We start from the raw sequence: 21886 nt of genomic DNA on the forward strand, positions 1-21886 counted from the left end.
AATTCAGTGTTTGTTATTATAAGTAATAACATATTATAAAAATATAAATATTCAACAATGGGAAGTTATTAAATAGAGCTATATATTCATATAATTACATAATTACATATAATTATGTAATTCATATAATTGAAAAATACATTTTCAAGAATTATGATATAGGATAAACACTTGCTTATGTCAAATAAAAGAAGGAATATATAAAGCAACACTTAAGCATCATTTTCTTAAACATTTACATCTGTAAGTATACAGAGAGAAAAATAGGAAAATAAAATAGCTGAAAGAATCTATTATTATGGATTATTTTATTTTCCTTATAGTTTTCTCTGTTTTTCAATTTTTCTACAGTGAATATGTAACATTTTTATAATCAGCAGAAATATATAATTAAGAATGACTAATAAAATCCTACAAACATAACTCCTTCAGATTAGTCACCAAGAATGTTATTTATTCTTAACAGCCAATTCCTCTTACTGTAATTGCATGAGCCTTCATCTGAGGCCTCTTAAAATCAATCACATCTGTTTGCTGTTAGCTGTTTTACATCAGTTTGAAATTTTAGCCCACCCAATCCTTCCATGATTGAGATTGTTTTGGAACTTCAATGATGACATATAAAGCATCTCTGTTACTTAAAGCCATTTTCTGTCATTGATGTTGATAAAGCTTCCCTACTCCACCCCCTCACAAAAATGTGCTTTGATCAACCAGAAGTACCATTACCTTTGTAATTTTTAGATCAAGAAATTACAGCTATCAAACTCTTCTAATGAATAACAAGACTTTGAATTGCCTCTACAAATATTAATGGCTTCCAAATAAATGCACATGTACATATATAAGATACCAAACACCTACTCTCAAAGCCCTTATGAAGTAGGTGTATATGAAAGATGCCTTATATGTACATGAGTAGCTGACCAGTCTTGTGAGACGTGTTTTTCTCTGTAATGCAGACAGAGCTGTGACATTCAGATCGTGGCGTTGGTGAACCAAACAGGCTTCAGATCTGAGAACATCCTCGTCTTAAAGAATCCTTTCTTTAGGTAAGAAATCTTCCCATGCATTTTACACCTATGTTTATAAAATCTCAATCACTCCATGACCAGGTAAAGAGGTGCAGAATAACTCTATATTTCCTAAGAGGAAAAGAAAGTATCTACTAGTTCTCTTCCTCTCTGAGAAGACTTGGTGCGTGTATGGAGTTGAATGTTTTATGATCCCTTAAATAGAATTCAATACATAACAATCTGATACTGAAACAAAGGCACTAGAGAGTCCTACAAAGTGAGCTATCATGTCCTCCAGTTCCAAGTGAGCTCAGTCCTCCAGCTGAGCTATAATGAGCTGTGTAACCTCAGGCAAAGCCAGTTTCTTTCCCTGGCATTTGGTTTTCTTATCTGTAAAATGTGGGATTCAAAGATAATCTGGCTTTCATTCACTTTGCGTAGCAGTTATTTCAATACTCCTAAAACATGAATTCATTTAAGTTACATTTTTTGAGACTCATCGGATGTGTAGCTCACATAAGTCAGGACATTCCTCTCTTTAAGAGCTATGCAGATTTCATCTGATACAAGGAACTTGCTACAATGAGATGAATACAACAAATGTTTCCAGAAAAAAACTCCCCATCCTTGGACACCTGTTCAAATATGAGCCAATTAAAAATCCACACATGAAATCAGCCACACAAATAAAACCACTGGACACTGCTACTCTTGATTTCCTTATTAAAAAGAGGCTTTTTCCTCATATTGTAATGTCTCCCAAAGGCTATTATTCAAAGCATCATATCTGTAGTATTGAAAAACTTGAAGCAAAGAGGAAACTCAGGAAACCAAACCAATAATTCTTTAGCAGAGATAAGAAAATGAGAGATTTTTACCTTGAAGCAGGAGAGAAAAAAAAAAGGGCATAGCTACAATGTAATATATTGCATACCAGTTGTCACATATGGCATGAATCTTTGAAACTCATTGCCCATTAGAGATACAGATCCTGTCTTTAATTCTGAGGGAAGGGAGGTGACCTTGCTTTCATCCGTCCTTAACACAATCATGCCATGTAAAGCAAAGAGCACAGGTTTGGGCCTCAGAACAAGCTGACTACTCATTAACATGCAGACCAATTTGAGGCAAATTATTTAACCTATGTAGGCCTCAGTGTTTTTATCTGTATAATGAGCTAAAAAGCATATACCTCACTAGGATTGCAAGAATTTACATAATATGCTCAATTACCTAACAGTTCACAGAATTAACGCTCAATAAATGCTAATTTTCTTTCTTCCTCCCTTTTCTTCCTGTTCTCTGCTTTCCAACTCTCTCAATGTAGTAAATAGATGATGATTTGTAGTTTATTCCAAACAGAATCATTTGGGATTTGAAAAAGAATATGACTACTTAGAAGGTTTTAGAAAACTCACCTTTTAAATACATGTAAACTACTAACTCTTGAGTTCCACCTCTGCTTTCTCTTACAAGAACAAGGCTTTTACCAAAAAACCACCCAGAGAGATCCTGGCCAGGGCCAACACCTGCCTTGTGTGAAGGCACAAACAGTGACCATAAGGTCATAGTGAGAGATTGTAAGGTCTGAGGATAATTCAGGATGGCCGCAGCTCGGTCAAAACAGACTGGCTGTTGAGTGAAGGGCACATGACTTTCCTTTTCCTTTGCCTCTTACTCAGCAGCTAACAGACAGAAGCAGAGGAGGGTGCTTAATTCCCTGAGAATTCCAGATCTTGACTATATTTCTTCACCATCCCTTTCCTGATGTCTAGACCTCAGCATCCTCAGTGGAGATGGGGACTAAATGACAGAATATTACAAAAGTGCTTAGCATACAATAGGTGCTCAATTAAGTGTTCAACAATGGTAATGCCCTTCTCCAGACCACTCCCACCCCCAGTTCAATGCCAATTTGCTATTACAGCATCTGAGAGGAAGCATGTGTCTGTGTTAGGAAGAACTAAAATAAATTGTGTTACCCAGAGGAATTGTTGGTAATTTAGCACCAAAATAAATTTTTCTCCATTTGTTTTTTGTTCTACCATTTTTAAGACACTATAAACACTACTGATATGCAAGAGCATACCATCTGGGCATCATTGACGTACCAGAAACATTTCAAGATCAGCGAATTTATTACTAAAGGCACAAACATCCACCATTGCATATAATGTGAAAATTTCTATTTTTCCTTGGTGGGGTGGAAAACTTTATTTTGAAAATTAATTATTTTAAAGTGATTTTAAAATAAAAGCTAACAGTTGTTCCTAAAACTGAGCAAGAGGACAAAAACACTTCATCAGAGAGGACAAGCTCTCAGGTAACCTGGCAGATTTTACAAGAGCTTTGAGACTAGTGCTTCATCATTCAGTGGCTGGGTCACTCACTATGTCAGGCAGCAGAAATGCAGCAGATTGGGACAGATTCAATCCCTGCCTCCAGGAAACTCATATCTTAGTGGGAGGGAAGTAGGCATCAAATAGCTTGATGCATAATTAATTATCATAATTGCAATAAGTGATATGAAGGAGAGGGAAAGGGTGCTAAGGGACCATTTAGTGGGAGACCTAGAGCAGAGTTGCAGAGTTAATCTGTAAAACAACCACCCCCAGTGACCCAAATCCAGAAACAGCTGGAGGTGCTTTAGAACACAAGAAGAAACCTGTGGTACATTGTTACAGAGTGACCCATTTTAAGAGAAGGTGGGGCTCAAAGTTTCCTATTGAAACTTGAAAACTTCATCAAGCATGGCCTCTTCTGCAAAGCTTTTCCCAAGGCTGAGTTAGATGCCTCTCCCACATCACTCAAAGACCCCTGCACAAACATCACTTTTATGGCATCTGGATGAGGTTGGTCTCAGTTATTGTTTAACTTGTCTGGGACCCCTAATACTTTGAGCACAAGACCTTGTCTACTGCCCTTTGTAACACAGTGTTACACAAAGGTGCTGGATGAATGTTTGGTGAATGAGTGAATGAATGTGGCCCCAAAGAGCTCCTCGTGGGTCCTAAAAGAAGTAAGCTTATGATCAAAATATCATGGCCAAAAGAGCATTTAATCTTCCAGGCTAGCACCACAGCAAACCTCTATTATTGTATTAATAGCTCTCACAAAACAATTTGATCCTTCCTTTTCCAAAATATTAAGTTCCCTTAATTTCCTCAACTTAAGTATTTCTTAACTTCCCTTCTTTCTTTCAACCAATTTATTAAACAATTATGGTGTGTCAGGTACTGTTCTTGGTGCTAGAGTAGAACAGAGAATGAGATAGGTACAAACTCCCTGGTCCCATGGTTCTAGAGAGTCTCATGGTTTGATGTGTCTCAACAGAAATTTTTTTAAAAAGTAGGCTGGGCAAGGTGGCTGATGACTGTAATTCCAGCATTTTGGGATGCCAAGGTGGGAGAATCGCTTGATTTCAGGAGTTTGAAACCAGCCTGGGCAACATGGCAAGACCCCATCTCTACCAAAACAAAAAACAAACAAAAAAAAACCCTGCCAGGCATAGTGGTGCATACTTGTAGTCCCAGCTACTCAAGAGGCTGAGGCAGGAAAATCACTTGAGCCTGGGAGATTGAGGCTGCAGTGAGCCCTGATCATACCACTGCACTCCAGCCTGGGTGGCAAAGCAAGTCCCTATCTCAAAAAGGAATTTAAGAAAAAAAAAGAAGCTAAGCACATAGGATAATTTCAGATGGTGGTAAGTTTTCTGAAAAGGTTGAAGGGTAATAGCTACCTGATTTCATTACTTACTATGAAACTACAGTAATTGATGCTGTGCAGTACTCATGAAAGGGTAGATGTGTAGGTCAATAGGATGGATGAGATCAAAAACAGACCCTAACATAAATGGTCAATTGGTTTTTGGCAGTTGCAGATAATTCAATGGAGAAGAGTTAGTCTTTCAAAAATGCTGGAATCATTGGATATCAGTATGCGATTTTAAAAAATAAACTTTAATCCATATCTCATAGTATCTACAAAAATTAAAAGAAATCATAGATTAAAATGTAAAACCTAAAAGCGTAAAATTTCTAGGAAAAAAATCAAAGAAAATCTTTGTGGCCTCAAGTTAGACAAAGATTTCTTACATATGATCGCAAAAACTCAAAGAGAAAAATGATAAATAATACTTTAAGAACTCATAACCTTGGAAAGACACACTAAGAAAATGAAAAGACAAGTCACACACTGGGTGAAACTATTTGGAAATCACAAACTTGAAAAAAAAATATAGAATATTAAAAGAACCTGTGATATAATTCTGTCTAAAAGCCCAGTAATAAGAAAACTCAATTTAAAAAATAATGATAAAGGCAAAAGATTTGAACAACTACTTTACCAAAAAAAAAAGTACCATATAATAGCAAATAAGCACATGAAAAGATGTTTGGCATCATTAGTCATTAGGGAAATTTAAAACCATGATGAGATACCACTACACAACTATTAGGTGGCTAAAATGTAAGAATCTGACAATGCTAAGTGCTGACAAATATGTAGAACTACTGGAATTCTCATTTATTGCTGGTGGGAATACAAAATGGCACTATCACTTAGGAAAACCATTTCACAGCTTCTGATATAGTTAAGCATTCATTTACCATGTGACCTGGCAATCTCACTCCTTGATATTTACCTTAGTGAAATGAAAACTTGCATTAACAGTGAAAACTATATTTGAGTGTTTATTGCAGCTTTATTTGTAATCACCAAACCTGGAAACAACTAAAATGTCTCTTAAATAGAGAATAAACAAACAAACTATAGTTCATTCATACAATGGATTAATAATAATAATAATAAGGAATGGAGTACTGATATGTGTAACAATATCACTACATTATATTCAGTGAAAGAAGCCAGATTCAAAAGGCTACATACTATTAGATTCTATTTATATGCCACTGTGGAAAAAGCAACATTATGGATAAGAAAACAGATCAGAGCTACATGGCAAAACCCCATCTCTACAAAAAATATAAAAATTAGCTGGGCATGGTGGTGTGCAACTGTAGTCCCAACTACTCAGGGTGCTGAGGCTGGAGGATCACTTGAGCCTGGGAGGTGGAGGTTGCAATGAGCTGAAATTGTGCCACTGCACTGCAGCCTGAGTGACAGAGCAAGAGCCTGTTTCAAAAACAAACAAAAACAACAGAGCTGGGGTTCTGAGAAGGGTTGTCTCTAAAGAGGTATGGGAAAATTTTAGGGGTGAGCAATGGAACTTTTCCATATCGTGATTGTAGTGGTGGCAACACATAGCTATATGCTTTGTCAAAACTCAAAGAACTATACATTAAAAACAGTGAATTTTACTGTATGTAAATTTTTCTAATTACATAAAAACTTATTTAAAGATGATTACATAAAGGAATTATAGGAAAGTGAAAAAGGAATGATAAGCTAGAAAGTGTCAAGGCCAGGACTGAAGGATTGGAGGATTAGTGGAGGAGATCTGTCCTAAGAGGTGGCACCTGAGTAGAGGCCTAAATGTCAAAAAAGGAGCCAGCATGGGCAGATGCACAAGAAAAGCCTTCCAGAAGACAGAAGTAAGGGCAAGGGCCCCAGGCAAGATGAGCCTATTGAGTAGCAGAAAAATAAGTCAGTGCTTAGGCTCTGCTATAAATCTACAGAAAAGAAAAAAAGTTCTCTTGATGAACAAAAATCTGGATCGTCGTCTTGGATCTGAATTCAGGCTGTGCATAATCAAACATACTGAATATAGTGGGTAAATACAGATTTAAGGCTGCCCCTAAAAACTCCAGGGAAAGGCACGGGAGTGAGAATAGGAAAGGCGAAAGGGGAAAGGAAGAGAAGGAGAGGACATGAAAACAAAACTTGCTTGCTTATAGCTTTGGATCTGGCTAGAGCTTAACCACTTCAGTATCATAGAATCACTTTCTCTGTTTTAGATTTGCTTAGAAGACAGTAACAAGTCAAGCAATAAGTAAAATGAAGGCCTGTGAAGTTTGTCAGCATCCAAGTTCATACTTCAAGATCTATGCATTCTAAACTTTACAAGGGTGTTTCGGTTTATTTAATTTTTTTTCTAACTCTAAAATTTGCATACTAACTTTATGAAAAGTCTATTGGTGATTCTTAGACGAGCTCTTTATAATTTTCTGCATGGGCCTGAAGATTAAATTTCTTTTAATTTTGGGTTTCTCTTTGTTATTATTATAGCAAAACAAACAGCATTACTTTAATTTTAGAAGTATTTTTAAAGAAATTTAGGCTGTGGACCATGGGCAGCCAGGGTTGGTGAAGGATCCCAAGATGGTTGGGCGAAAACTTGCTCTATAAACCACTGACTGTGTAGCTTTTGCAGAGATCGTACCCCAGAACTAAAAGGCCATTACTAATTCCCTGAAATCCTGGAATGAGACCCTCACCTCCAGCTTGGCTACTTTACCTGAGAATCCACCAGCTATCGACTGGGCTTACTACAAGGCCCATGTAGCCAAGGCAGGCTTGGTGGATGACTTTGAGAAGAAGTTTAATGCCCTGAAGTTTCCTGTGCCAGAGGATAAATATACTGCCCAGCTGGATGCTGAAGAAAAAGAAGATGTCAAATCTTGTGCTGAGTGGGTGTCTCTCTCAAAAGCCGGGATTGTAGAATATGAGAAACAGAAGGAGAAAATAAAGAACTTAATTCCATTTGATCAGATGACCATTGAGGACTTGAAAAAAACTTTCCCAGAAACCAAATTAGACAAGAAAAAGTATCCCTAATGACCTCACCAACCAATCAAGGATTTATACAATTGAGTCCAGGAGGAAGATCTGGCCCTTATATTACACATTCTGGATATTAAAAATAAAATAATTATACAGTTAAAAAAAAGAAATTTGGGTGGAGCCAAGATGGCTGAACAGGAACAGCTCCTGTCTACAGCTCTCAACATGAGCGACGCAGAAGACAGGTGATTTCTACATTTCCATCTGAGGTACTGGGTTCATCTCTCTAGGGAGTGCCAGACAGTGGGTGCAGTGCACCGTGTGCGAGCCGAAGCAGGGTGAGGCATTACCTCACTCAGGAAGCACAAGGGGTCAGGGAGTTCCCTTTCCTAGTCAAAGAAAGGGGTGACAGATGGCACCTGGAAAATTGGGTCACTCCCACCCTAATACTGCACTTTTCCAATGGGCTTAAAAAACAGCACACCAGGAGACTATATCCCGTGCCTGGCTCGGAGGTTCCTACGCCCACGGAGTCTCCCTGATTGCTAGCACAGCAGTCTGAGATCAAACTACAAGGCGGCAGTGAGGCTGAGGGAGGGGCGCCTGCCATTGCCCAGGCTTGATTAGGCAAACAAAGCAGCCGGGAAGCTCGAACTGGGTGGAGCCCACCACAGCTCAAGGAGGCCTGCCTGCCTCTGTAGGCTCCACCTCTGGGGGCAGGGCACAGACAAACAAAAAGACAGCAGTAACCTCTGCAGACTTAAATGTCCCTGTCTGAAAGCTTTGAAGAGAGTAGTGGTTCTCCCAGCAGGCAGCTGGAGATCTGAGAATGGGCAGACAGCCTCCTCAAGCGGGTCCTTGACCCCTGAGCAGCCTAACTGGAAGGCACCCCCCAGTAGGGGCAGACTGACACCTCACACGGCAGGGTACTCCTCTGAAACAAAACTTCCAGAGCAACGATCAGGCAGCAGCATTTGTTGTTCACCAAGATCCTCTGTTCTACAGCCACTGCTCTTCTACAGCCACCGCTGTTCTGCAGCCACGGCTGCTGATACACAGGCAAACAGGGTCTGGAGTGGACCTCTAGCAAACTCCAACAGACCTGCAGCTGAGGGTCCTGACTGTCAGAAGGAAAACTAACAAACAGAAAGGACGTCCACACCAAAAACCGTTCTGTACGTCACCATCATCAAAGACCAAAAGTAGATAAAGCCACAAAGATGGGAAAAAACAGAACAGAAAAACTGGAAACTCTAAAAAGCAGAGCGCCTCTCCTCCTCCAAAGGAACGCAGCTCCTCACCAGCAATGGAACAAAGCTAGATGGAGAATGACTTTGACAAGCTGAGAGAAGAAGGCTTCAGATGATCAAACTACTCCGAGCTACAGGAGGAAATTCAAACCAAAGGCAAAGAAGTTAAAAACTTTGAAAAAAAATTACATGAATGGATAACTAGAATAACCAACGCAGAGAAGTCCTTAAAGGAGCTGATGGAGCTGAAAGCCAAGGCTCGAGAACTACATGAAGAATGCAGAAGCCTCAGGAGCTGATGCAATCAACTGGAAGAAAGGATATTAGTGATGGAAGATGAAGTGAATGAAATGAAGCAAGAAGGTAAGTTTAGAGAAAAAAGAATAAAAAGAAACAAACAAAGCCTCCAAGAAATATGGGACTATAGGAAAGACCAAATCTACGTCTGATTGGTGTACCTGAAAGTGACGGGGAGAATGGAACCAAGTTGGAAAACACTCTGCAGGATATTATCCAGGAGAACTTACCCAATCTAGCAAGGCAGGCCAACATTCACTTTGAGGAAATACAGAGAACGCCACATAGATACTCCTCAAGAAGAGCAACTCCAAGACACATAATTGTCAGATTCACCAAAGTTGAAATGAAGGAAAAAATGTTAAGGGCAGCCAGAGAGAAAGGTCGGGTTACCCACAAAGGGAAGCCCATCAGACTAACAGCAGATCTCTCGGCAGAAACTCTACAAGCCAGAAGAGAGTGGGGGCTGATACTAAACATTCTTAAAGAAAAGAATTTTCAACCCAGAATTTCATATCCAGCCAAACTAAGCTTCATAGGTGAAGGAGAAATAAAATCCTTTACAGACAAGCAAATGCTGAGAGATTTTGTCACCACCAGGCCTGCCCTAAAAGAGCTCTTGAAGGAAGCACTAAACATGGAAAGGAACAACCGGTACCAGCCACTGCAAAAACATGCCAAAATGAAAAGACCGTCAAGGCTAGGAAGAAAACTACATCAACTAACTAGCAAAATAACCAGCTAACATCATAATGACAGGACCAAATACACACATAACAATATTAACTTTAAATGTAAATGGGCTAAATGCTCCAATTAAAAGACACAGACTGGCAAATTGGATAAAGAGTCAAGACCCATCAGTGTGCTGTATTCAGGAAACCCATCTCACGTGCAGAGACACACATAGGCTCAAAATAAAGGGATGGAGGAAGATCTACCAAGCAAATGGAAAACAGAAAAAGGCAGGGGTTGCAATCCTAGTCTCTGTTAAAACAGACTTTAAACCAACAAAGATCAGAAGAGACAAAGAAGGCCATTACATAATGGTAAAGGGATCAATTCAACAAGAAGAGCTAACTATCCTAAATATATATGCACCCAATACAGGAGCACCCAGATTCATAAAGCAAGTCCTTAGTGACCTACAAAGAGACTTAGACTCCCACACAATAATAATGGCAGATTTTAACACCCCACTGTCAACATTAGACAGATCAACGAGACAGAAAGTTAACAAGGATACCCAGGAATTGAACTCAGCTCTGCAGCAAACGGACCTAATAGACATCTACAGATGTGGATCTACATCTCCACCCCAAATCAACAGAATATACATTTTTTTCAGCACCATACCACACCTATTCCAAAATTGACCACATACTTGGAAGTAAAGCACTCCTCAGCAAATGTAAAAGAACAGAAATTATAACAAACTGTCTCTCAGACCACAGTGCAATCAAACTAGAGCTCAGGACTAAGAAACTCACTCAAAACTGCTCAACTACATGGAAACTGAACAACCTGCTCCTGAATGACTACTGGATACATAATGAAATGAAGGCAGAAATAAAGATGTTCTTAAAAACCAACGAGAACAAAGATACAACATACCAGAATCTCTGGGACACATTCAGAGCAGTGTGTAGAGGGAAATTTATAGCACTAAATGCCCACAAGAGAAAGCAGGAAAGATCCAAAATTGACACCCTCACGTCACAATTAAAAGAACTAGAAAAGCAAGAGCAAACACATTCAAAAGCTAGCAGAAGGCAAGAAATAACTAAAATCAGAGCAGAACTGAAGGAAATAGAGACCAAAAAAACCCTTCAAAAAATTAATGAATCCAGGAGCTGGTTTTTTGAAAAGATCAACAAAATCAATTGACTGCTAGCAAGACTAACAAAGAAGAAAAGAGAGAAGAATCAAATAGATGGAATAAAAAATGATAAAGGGGATATCACCACCGATCCCACAGAAATACAAACTACCATCAGAGAATACGACAAACATCTCTACACAAATAAACTAGAAAATCTAGAAGAAATGGATAAATTCCTCGACACATACACCCTCCCAAGACTAAACCTGGCAGAAGTTGAATCTCTGAATAGACGAATAACAGGCTTTGAAATTGTGGCAATAATCAGTAGCTTATTGATTATAATTGATCAACCAAAAAAAGTCCAGGACCAGATGGATTCACAGCCGAATTCTACCAGAGGTACAAGGAGGAGCTGGTACCATTCCTTCTGAAACTATTCCAATCAATAGAAAAGCAGGGAATCCTCCCTAACTCATTTTATGAGGCCAGCATCATCCTGATACCAAAGCCTGGCAGAGACAGAACCAAAAAAGAGAATTTTAGACCAATATTCTTGATGAACATTGATGCAAAAATCCTCAATAAAATACTGGCAAACAGAATCCAGCAGCACATCAAAAAGCTTATCCACCATGATCAAGTGGGCTTCATCCCTGGGATGCAAGGCTGGTTCAACATACACAAATCAATAAATGTAATCCAGAATATAAACAGAACCAAAGACAAAAACCACATGATTATCTCAATAGATGCAGAAAAGGCCTTTGACAAAACTCAACAACCCTTCATGCTAAAAACTCTCAATAAATTAGGTATCGATGGGACATATCTCAAAATAATAAGCGCTATCTATGACAAACCCATGGCCAATATCATGCTGAATGGGCAAAAACTGGAAGCATTCCCTTTGAAAACTGGCACAAGACAGGGATGCCCTCTCTCACCACTCCTATTCAACATAGTGTTGGAAGTTCTGGCCAGGGCAATTAGGGAGGAGAAGGAAATAAAGGGTATTCAATTAGGAAAAGAGGAAGTCAAATTGTCCCTGTTTGCAGATGACATGATTGTATATCTAGAAAACCCCATCGTCTCAGCCCAAAATCTCCTTAAGCTGATAAGCAACTTCAGCAAAGTCTCAGGATACAAAATCCATGTACAAAAATCACAAGCATTCTTATACACCAATAACAGACAAACAGAGAGCCAAATCATGAGTGAACTCCCATTCACAATTTCTTCAAAGAGAATAAAATACCTAGGAATACAACTTACAAGGGATGTGAAGGACCTCTTCAAGAAGAACTACAAACCACTGCTCAATGAAAGAAAAGAGGATACAAACAAATGGAAGAACATTCCATGCTCATGGGTAGGAAGAATCAATATTGTGAAAATGGCCATACTGCCCAAGGTAATTTATAGATTCAATGCCATCCCCATCAAGCTACCAATGACTTTCTTCACAGAATTGGAAAAAACTACTTTCAAGTTCACATGGAACCAAAAAAGAGCCTGCGTCACCAAGTCAATCCTAAGCCAAAAGAACAAAGCTGGAGGCATCACGCTACCTGACTTCAAACTATACTACAAGGCTACAGTAACCAAAACATCATGGTACTGGTACCAAAACAGAGATATAGATCAATGGAACAGAACAGAGCCCTCAGAAATAATGCCACCTATCTACAACCATCTGATCTTTGACAAACCTGAGAAAAACAAGCAATGGGGAAAGGATTCCCTATTTAATAAATGGTGGTGGGAAAACTGGCTGGCCATATGTAGAAAGCTGAAACTGGATCCCTTCCTTACACGTTATACAAAAATTAATTCAAGATGGATGAAAGACTTAAATGTTAGACCTAAAACCATAAAAACCCTAGAAGAAAACCTAGGCAATACCATTCAGGACATAGGCATGGGCAAGGACTTCATGTCTAAAACAGCAAAAGCAATGGCAACAAATGCCAAAATTGACAAATGGGATCTGATTAAACTAAAGAGCTTCTGCACAGCAAAAGAAACTACCATCAGTGTGAACAGGCAACTTACAAAATGGGAGAAAATTTTCACAACCTACTCATCTGACAAAGGGCTAATATCCAGAATCTACAATGAACTCCAACAAATTGACAAGAAAAAAACAAACAACCCCATCAAAAAGTGGCAAAGGATATGAACGGACACTTCTCAAAAGAAGACATTTATGCAGGCAGAAAACACATGAAAAAATGCTCATCATCACTGGCCATCAGAGAAATGCAAATCAAAACCACAATGAGATACCATCTCACATCAGTTAGAATGGCGATCATTAAAAAGTCAGGAAACAGCAGGTGCTGGAGAGGATGTGGAGAAACAGGAACACTTTTACACTGTTGGTGGGACTGTAAACTAGTTCAACCATTGTGGAAGTCAGTGTGGCGATTCCTCAGGGATCTAGAACTAGAAATACCATTTGACCCAGCCATCCCATTACTGGGTATGTACCCAAAGGATTATAAATCATGCTGTTATAAAGACACATGCACACGTATGTTTATTGCGGCACTATTCACAATAGCAAAGACTTGGAACCAACCCAAATGTCCAACAATGATAGACCGGATTAAGAAAGTGTGGCACATATACACCATGGAATACTATGCAGCCATAAAAAATGAAGAGTTCATGTCCTTTGTAGGGGCATGGATGAAAATGGAAACCATCATTCTCAGCAAACTATGGCAAGGACAAAAAACCAAACACCGCATGTTCTCACTCATAGATGGGAATTGAACAATGAGAACACATGGAAACAGGAAGGGGAACATCACACTCTGAGGACTGTTGTGGGTGGGGGTAGGGGGGAGGGATAGCGTTAGGAGATACACGTAACGCTAAATGACGTGTTAATGGGTGCAGTACACCAACATGGCACATGTATACATATGTAACAAACCTGCCCATTGTGCACATGTACACTAAAACTTAAAGTATAATAATAAAAAAAAGAAAAAAGAAATTTAACAAAACCCTACCTCGTGTTTATATGTATGCAATATATATGACTGAGATAAGAGCATGTTAGGAGTGATCCTCTATTTGCAATTTCAATCTATTTTTGCAAATATTTTCAACAAATCAGCTAGTTTCTAGCTCAGCAATGTGTTAAGAATTTTTTACCTTTTATTCATGTTGTTGAATAATATGATGTCAGGAATGTTCTTCGCTGGCAATAGTTGATGAGTCTGTATGTAGTTAAGAGAATAAAGATGCAGCCTTTGTCAGTTCTCTTAGGTTTACAATAAAAATGTACAGTGTGAGACCACAGTGAGGGCTCTCCTTTTCTTTAAGACATTTCTTATATGTCACGTGTCAAATGGTCATGAGAGATGATCTTTCTAAAGAGCAGGTTTTTCCCTGGCCCAAACAACTCTTATAAAAATGGATGTCACATCAGCACACCAGTCTAATGAAGCCCACCAGGCAACCTGCTCACTCTGTAGGGAGAACTGGAATAAATAGCAGCTACATATTCTCATCAGTCAGGCAGTCACCTAGAGCTTTCAGCTTTTCACTCTGGTGCTTTTGCTCATTCTGGCCACTCAGTCTGAAATAGTCTTCCCCTTCTATCCACATGAATAATCTTACATCACTACAAGGCTCACTTCTAATAAACCTTCCCCAGTATGCCTTGCTGATTCCTTCCACACTCACTAAAGTTACCTTTCCCACCTTTGGCATATCCTGCAGTCCCTCCCCTTATCTAGTCCTGTCTTGCAGCATTTTAGCATGCACACATCTTTCTCATCTATCAGACTTAAGTTCTTTACTGGTTGGATCTGTGTCTAATTCATTTTTTATTACCCAAGTTGCCTAACTGTATGTCTCATACAATGAAAGTACTCAATACATGTACATCGCTTAAATAAATAAATTGATCCTAAGAGTAACTAGAATTATAGAATCAGACATGACAATGTTCTAATTGCCTTTCAAGCATGGTAGGCAGAAAATATAAACCCTAGGTTGCAAAAATACATGATGGCTTCTGCTCCACCCACACTGAGAGCAGACGTGCATAATCTATCCTAGCACTCTTTCCTGCTGAGCCTTGATGAGGCCTTGCCATCCTTCTCAGAGCCATGTTCTAGGAAGCCATTATCAATATATAAAAGTGTGTATAAGAGATTAAACTTAGGACTTTTAAAGATCCACAGATTGCTATTATTTCCTATCTTTGAACAGTCATGAAGATCTGTGAGGTTTATGAATTTCTAATTTTGCTGAAGCAAAAATTTGTTACAGATATATGCTACAAGGTGGGGAAATAACTGACTTTTTAATCAATCACTCAGAGGATGCACCTCCGTGCAAGCAACAACTCCCCTCATATTAAAAATTGCTATTCATCATCTTCACCTTAGTTTTGAAAATGTAAGTAAGTGCTTAAGTAAATGTTACTATAAAAATGATGTAATGTAGGGTTGTGTTTATTCCAGTTAAGGAATTTTGTAACTTTACTAATTATTCCAACTTGTATCTACAGAATTATTAAAGAATGAATGGAGCTTATTAAAGTGTTCATTTATTGCATTTTGTGGGGGAAATTAAGCAACTTTAGTATTTGTAAATTAGAAAGGACCTCAAAGCATGTCCTTCATTGAGATGGTTAATTTTATGTGTCAACTTGACTGCACTAGGGGTGTCAGAGTATACTTTATTTCTGGATGTGTCTACAAGTATATTTCCAGATGAGATTAGCATTTGAATCAGTTGAATTTAATAAAGTAAATTGCCCTCCCCAGTGTGGGTGGGAATAATCCAATCTGTTGAGAGCTTGAAAGAACAAAAAGGTAGAGGAAGAAGGAACTTCTTCCTGCCTGCCTGCCTGCTTGAACTGGGACATGGTCTTCTCCTGCCCTTGGCCTGGGATTTACACCATAGGTTCCCCTGGTTCTCAAGCCTTGGGAATTGAACTTGAATCACACCACTGGGCTTTCCTGGGCCTCCAGCTTGCTGACAGTAGATTCGAGGGACTTCTCAGCCTCCATGATTGTGTGTGCCAGTTTCTCATAATCTCTTTATATATATATATACATATATATCTCTTTATATATATATCTTTATATATATATATATACACATATAAAATGAATTGGACACAGATCCAACCATATATATATATATACACACACACACATATATATACACACACACATATATATATACACACACACACATACACACACATACACATACTGTTGGTTCTGTTTCTCTAAAGAATCCTGACTAATACACTTGTGAATATCAAGAGTAGCTTTGGACTTAAGGACACCTTGGAAATCTCAGTCTTTCATGAACCAGTCATAATTAAAATAAGGCCAAAACTATGAAGAATTATAGCAGAAACTGATGATGACTGATGTGAGGAACTGCGAACTGCTCTGAGGCAGCTCACATCTTGGGGTATGCAGCTGGGACATGCATAGGAGGACGTGGAAAACACATGGGCTGAGGAACTCCAGGACACACACCAGTAAATTGCTATGGAAGTTAAGATGTGCCTTTGCCAAGAACACAAAACCCCGACTGAAAATACATTAAACAAAGAAATTTATCATATTGTATTGCAAGAAGTCCGGAGGTACAGTGGGCTCTAGGATTGATGACTCAGTGACTCTGTGATTTCATCAAGGACTGAAGTTCTTTCCTTTTTTTGCTCTGCATCCAGCCCCCATTATAGGCACAAGGTGACCATGAAAGTTCCAGAGGTCACATCCAGACACCCTAACACTCAGAGTCATTAAAAGAGACTATCACTTTTGTTGATAGTCATCGGCAAAACTCTATCATTTTTGTTATCATAATTTTCCTCTTAAAATTATGATAATGACATTTAACACTTCTTATGTCCCAGGCACTATTCTAAATGCTTTATAAATATAACTTTTTTTTTTACCATAATTAGTTCATTTAATTGTTGTCTGGACATGAAAATGCAAAGCTTCAATAAAAAGAATCATTATGCAAAGCAAAGCTATGACCCTCTGTTAAGCATTTGGCAAAGAAATGTACTTTGGCCAGGCATGGTGGCTCACACCTATAATCCCAACACTTTGTGAGGCTGAGACGGGATGACCTCTTGAGGACCAGATTTCAGAGAGAGACCCTATCTCTACAAAAAATTTAAAAAATAGCCGGGTGTGGTGGCACAAGCCTGTGTTCCCCGCTACTGGGGAGACTGAGGTGGGAGGATCACTTGAGCCCAGGAGGTAGAGGCTGCAGAGAACCATGATCATGTCACTGCACCAGCCTGGGTGACAGAGTGAGACCCTGTCTTAAAAAAAGAAAAAGCACTTTTATTATTATTTTATAATTTCAACTTTTATTTTAGATTCAGGGATACATGTGCAGATTTGTTACATAAGTATATTACCTGATGCTGAGGTTTGGGGTACAGATCCCATCACTAAGGTAGTGAGCATAATCCTCAATAAGCAGTTTTTCAACCCACAGCCCCCCTTCTCCCTCCCTACTCTAGTAATCCACAGTGTCTATTGTTCCCATCTTTATGTTCATGTGTACTCAGTGTTTAGTGTCCACTTATAAGTGAGGACATAAGGTATCTGGTTTTCTGTTCCTGCATTAATTCTCGTAGGATTCTGACCTCCAACTGCATCCATGTTGCTACAAAGGACATGATTTCATTTTTTATGGCTGGGTAGTATTCCATGGTGTATTTGTACCATATTTTCTTTATCCAGTTCCCTTTTCTCCACAGCCTCACCAGCAGCTGTTGTTTTTTGAATTTTTAATAACAGCCATTCTGACTGGTATGAGATGGTATCTCATTGTGGTTTTGATTTGCATTTATCTGATGATTACTGATGAGCATTTTTCATATGTTTGTTGAAAACGTGTATGTCATCTTTTGAGAAGTGTCTGCTCAAGTCCTTTGCCCATTTTTTAATGAGTTTGTTTATTTTTGTTTATTTGTATAATTTTCTTATAGATTCTGGATACTAGACCTTTGTCAAATGCATAGCTTGTGAATATTTCCCCCATTCTGGAGTTTGTCTGATTATAGATAATTTCTTTTGCTGTGCAGAAGCCCTTCAATTTAATTAGGTCCTAATTGTCAATTTTTGCTTCTGTTGCAATTGCTTTTGGGGACTTAGCAAAATAATTTTTGGCAAGGCCAATGTTGAGAAGGGTATTTCCTAAGTTTTCTTCTAGTGTTTTTATAATTTGGTCTTACATTTAAATCTTTAATCCACCTTGAGTTAATTTTTGTATATGGTGAAAGGGGGTCCAGTTTCATTCTTCTGCAATGACTACTCAGTTATCCCAGCCCTATTTATTGAATAGGGAGTCCTTTCCTCATTTCTTATTATTGTTGACTTTGTCAAAGATCAGATGGTTGTAGGTGTGCAGCTTTATTTCTGGGTTCTATTCTATGTGTTTGTTTTTGTACCAGTACCATGTTGTTTTGGTTACTGCAGCCTTATAGTATAGTTTGAAGTTGGGTAGTGTAATGCCTCTGGCTTTGTTCTTGGTTAGGATTGCTTTAGCTATTCAGGCTCTTTTTTTGGTTCCATATGAATTTTATAATAGTTTTTTCTAATTCTGTGAAAAATGACATTGAAAGTTTGACAGAAACAGTGTTGAATCTGTAAATTGCTTTGGGCAATATGGCCATTCAAACAATAGCGATTATTCTAATCCATGAACAAGGAATGTGTTTTCATTTACTTGTGTCATCTCTGATTTTTTTTCACCAGTATTTTGTAGTTCTCCTTATAGAGATCTTTCAACTTCTTGGTGTATGGCTATTGTAAATTGGATCATGTTCTTGATTTGACTCTCAGCTTGAATGTTATTGATGTATAGAAATTCTACTGATTTTTGTACATTGATTTTGTATCCTGAAACTGTACTAAAGTCATTTAGTATTTCTAATTGACTAATTCTAATTTAGTAAATTTCTAATTTAGTAATTTAGTAAATTAGTAAATTTCTAATTTCTAACTAGTAATTCACTAAAGTCATTTTGGCAGAGTCCTTAGGGTTTTCTAGATATAGAATCATATCATCAGTGAAGAGAGATAGTTTGACTTCTTCTTCTCCTATTTGGATGCCTTTTATTTCTTTCTTTTGCCTGATTGCTCTCACTAGGACTTCCAGCTCTATGTTGAATAGGAGTAGTGAGAGTGGGGATCCTTGTCTTGTTCCAGTTCTCAAGGGGAATGGTTTCAGCATTTTCCCATTCAGTACGATGTTAGCTGTGGGTTTGTCATAGATTGCTCTTATTATTTTGAAGTATTTTCATTTAATGCCTAGTTTGTTGAGGGTTTTTATCATGAAGGGATGTTGGATTTTACCAAAAGCTTTTTCTACATCTATTGAGATAATCAGATGGCTTTTGCTTTTAATTCTGTTTATGTGGTGAATGACATTTACTGATTTGCATGTGTTGAACCAACCCTGCATCTCAGGAATAAGCCTACTTGATCATGTTGCTTTAATTTTTTGATGTGCTACTGGATTTAGTTTGGTAGTATTTAGTTAAGGATTTTTGCATTTGTGTTCACCAGAAATGTTGGCCTGCAGTTTTCTTTTTTTGTTGTGTCTCTGCCAGATTTTAGTATCAGGCTGATGCTGGCTTTATAGAATGAGTTAAGAAGAAGCCCCTCCTTGATTTTTTGGAATAGTTTCAATATGACTGATAACAGTTCTTTGTTTGTCTGGTAGAATTTGGCTGAGAATCCATCTGATCTAGGGCTTTTTTTTTTCATTGGTTGTTAGGTCTTTTATTACTGATGCAAGTTCGGAACTTGTTATTGGTCTATTCAAGTTTTCACTTTCTTCCCGGTTTAATCTTTAGAGGTTATGTGTTTCCAAGAATTTATCCATTTCCTCTAGATTTTTCAACTTGTGTGCATAGAGTTGTTCATAATAATCTCTGAGGATCTTTTGTGTTTCTGTGGAATTCGTTGTAATGTCATCTCTGTCATTTCTGATGGTATTTGGATCTACTCTTTTTCTTTGTTAATCTAGCTAACAGTCTATCAATCTTGTTTATTCTTTCTAAAAATCAACTCTTGGTTTCATTGATCTTTTGGTTTGGTTCTTCTACAATTTTAGTTATTTCTTTTCTTCTGCTAGCTTTGGGGTTGGTTTATTCTTTATTTTCTAGTTCCTCTAGGTGCAAAGTTATATTGTTAATTTGAGATTTTTCTAACTTCTCGATGAAGGTGTTTAGCACTATAAACTTTGCTGTTAACACTGCTTTAGCTGTATCCCGGAGATTTTTGTAAGTCATGTTTCTATCTTCATTAATTTCAAATTTTTCCATTTCTGCTTTGATTTCATTGTTCACCCGGAGTTATTCAGGAGGAAGTTGTTTGCTTTCTATGTATTTATGTAGCTTTGAGAGATTTTCTTGATATTGATTTCTGTTTTGTTGCACTGTTGTCCAAGATTGTGCTTGGTATGATTTGGTTTCTTTGAATTTATTGAGACTTTCTTTGTGACTAAGCACATTGCCAATCTTAGAATATATTCCAGTGTGGATGAGAAGAATGTATATTCTGTGGTAGGTGTCTATTAGGTTCAACTGGTCAAGCATTGAGTTTTATTCCAGAATTTCTTTGTTAGTTTTCTGTGTTGATAATCTAATGTTGTCAATGGGGTGTTATATTCTCCCACTATTATCGTGTGCTAAGTATTTTCCTAGGTCAAGAAGGACCTGTTTTATGAATCTAGGTGTCCCAATGTTGGGTACATATATACTTAGAATAGGTAAATCTTGTTGAATTGTACCCCTTATCCTCATGGGATGTTTTTCTCTGTCCTTATTGTTGTTGGTTTAAACTCTGTTTTATCTGTTATAAAAATAGTGACTCCGGTTTTTTTTGTTGTTTTCTATTTGCATGGTAGATCTTTCTCCATCCCTTTACTTTAAGCTGGTGAGTATCACTGCATGTGAGATGGGTCTCTTGAAGACAGCAGGCAATTGAGTCCTTTTCATCCAGCTTGCCACTCTGTCTTTTAAGTGGGGGCATTTAGCCCCTTTCATACTCATATGTGAGATTTTGATCCTGTTATTGTTAACTGGTTGCTTTCTAGACTTGATTGTATAGTTCCTTTATGGTGTCTGTGGGTTATGTCCTCAAGTGTGTTTTTGTGGTAACAGGTGTCATCATTTTGTTTCCATGTTTATCACTCCCTTATGGGGCTCTTGTAAGGCTGGTCTAGTTATAATGAATTTCTTCAGCATTTGCTTGTGTGAGAAGGATTTTACTTTTCCTTTGTTTGTGAAGCTTAGTGTGCTAGGAAATGAAATTCTTGGTTGGAGTTTCTTTTCTTTAAAGACGCTGAAAATAGGTCCCCAATCTCTTCTAGCTTGTAAGGTTTCTGCTGAGAGGTCTGCCACTAGCCTGATGGGGTTCCCTTTGTATGTAACCTGACCCTTCTCTGTAGCTGCCTTTAAGATTTTTTCTTTCACATTGACCTTGGTGAATCTGATGACTGTGTGCCTTGGGGATGATCATCTTGTATAGTATCTAGTAGGGGACCTCTGTATTTCTCAAATTTTCATGTTACCTTCTCCAGTGAGATTAGGGAAATTTTCAAAGACTGTGTCCTCAAATATATTTTCTCTCTCCTTCTCTCTCAGGAATGCCAATGAGTTGTAGGCTTGGTCTATTTACAAAATATTCACTAATGTGATACTCACAACAACCCCATTAGGTACATATTAATCTCATTTAACAGATGAGAAAGTGGAGGCAGAAACGTTAAGTGACTTATAATGACACACAGCTAGTAAG

At 38.1% G+C, this 21886-nt stretch overlaps 1 protein-coding gene and 1 pseudogene across 1 annotated transcript in view; both read left to right on the forward strand.

Annotated features, from left to right (window-relative positions):
* The window catches only part of LOC129043472 (histone-arginine methyltransferase CARM1-like), a 322921-nt gene that overhangs the window by 259986 nt on the left and 41049 nt on the right, over window positions 1-21886 (forward strand). Inside the window, 1 exon segment of the mRNA XM_063650130.1 lies at window positions 963-1052. Coding sequence (XP_063506200.1) covers window positions 963-1052 — 90 coding nt within the window.
* Window positions 7296-7787, forward strand: LOC129044400 (ATP synthase subunit d, mitochondrial-like; annotated as a pseudogene).

This window comes from Pongo pygmaeus, chromosome 13, assembly GCF_028885625.2.
Source record: "Pongo pygmaeus isolate AG05252 chromosome 13, NHGRI_mPonPyg2-v2.0_pri, whole genome shotgun sequence".
Lineage (NCBI taxonomy): Eukaryota > Metazoa > Chordata > Mammalia > Primates > Hominidae > Pongo > Pongo pygmaeus.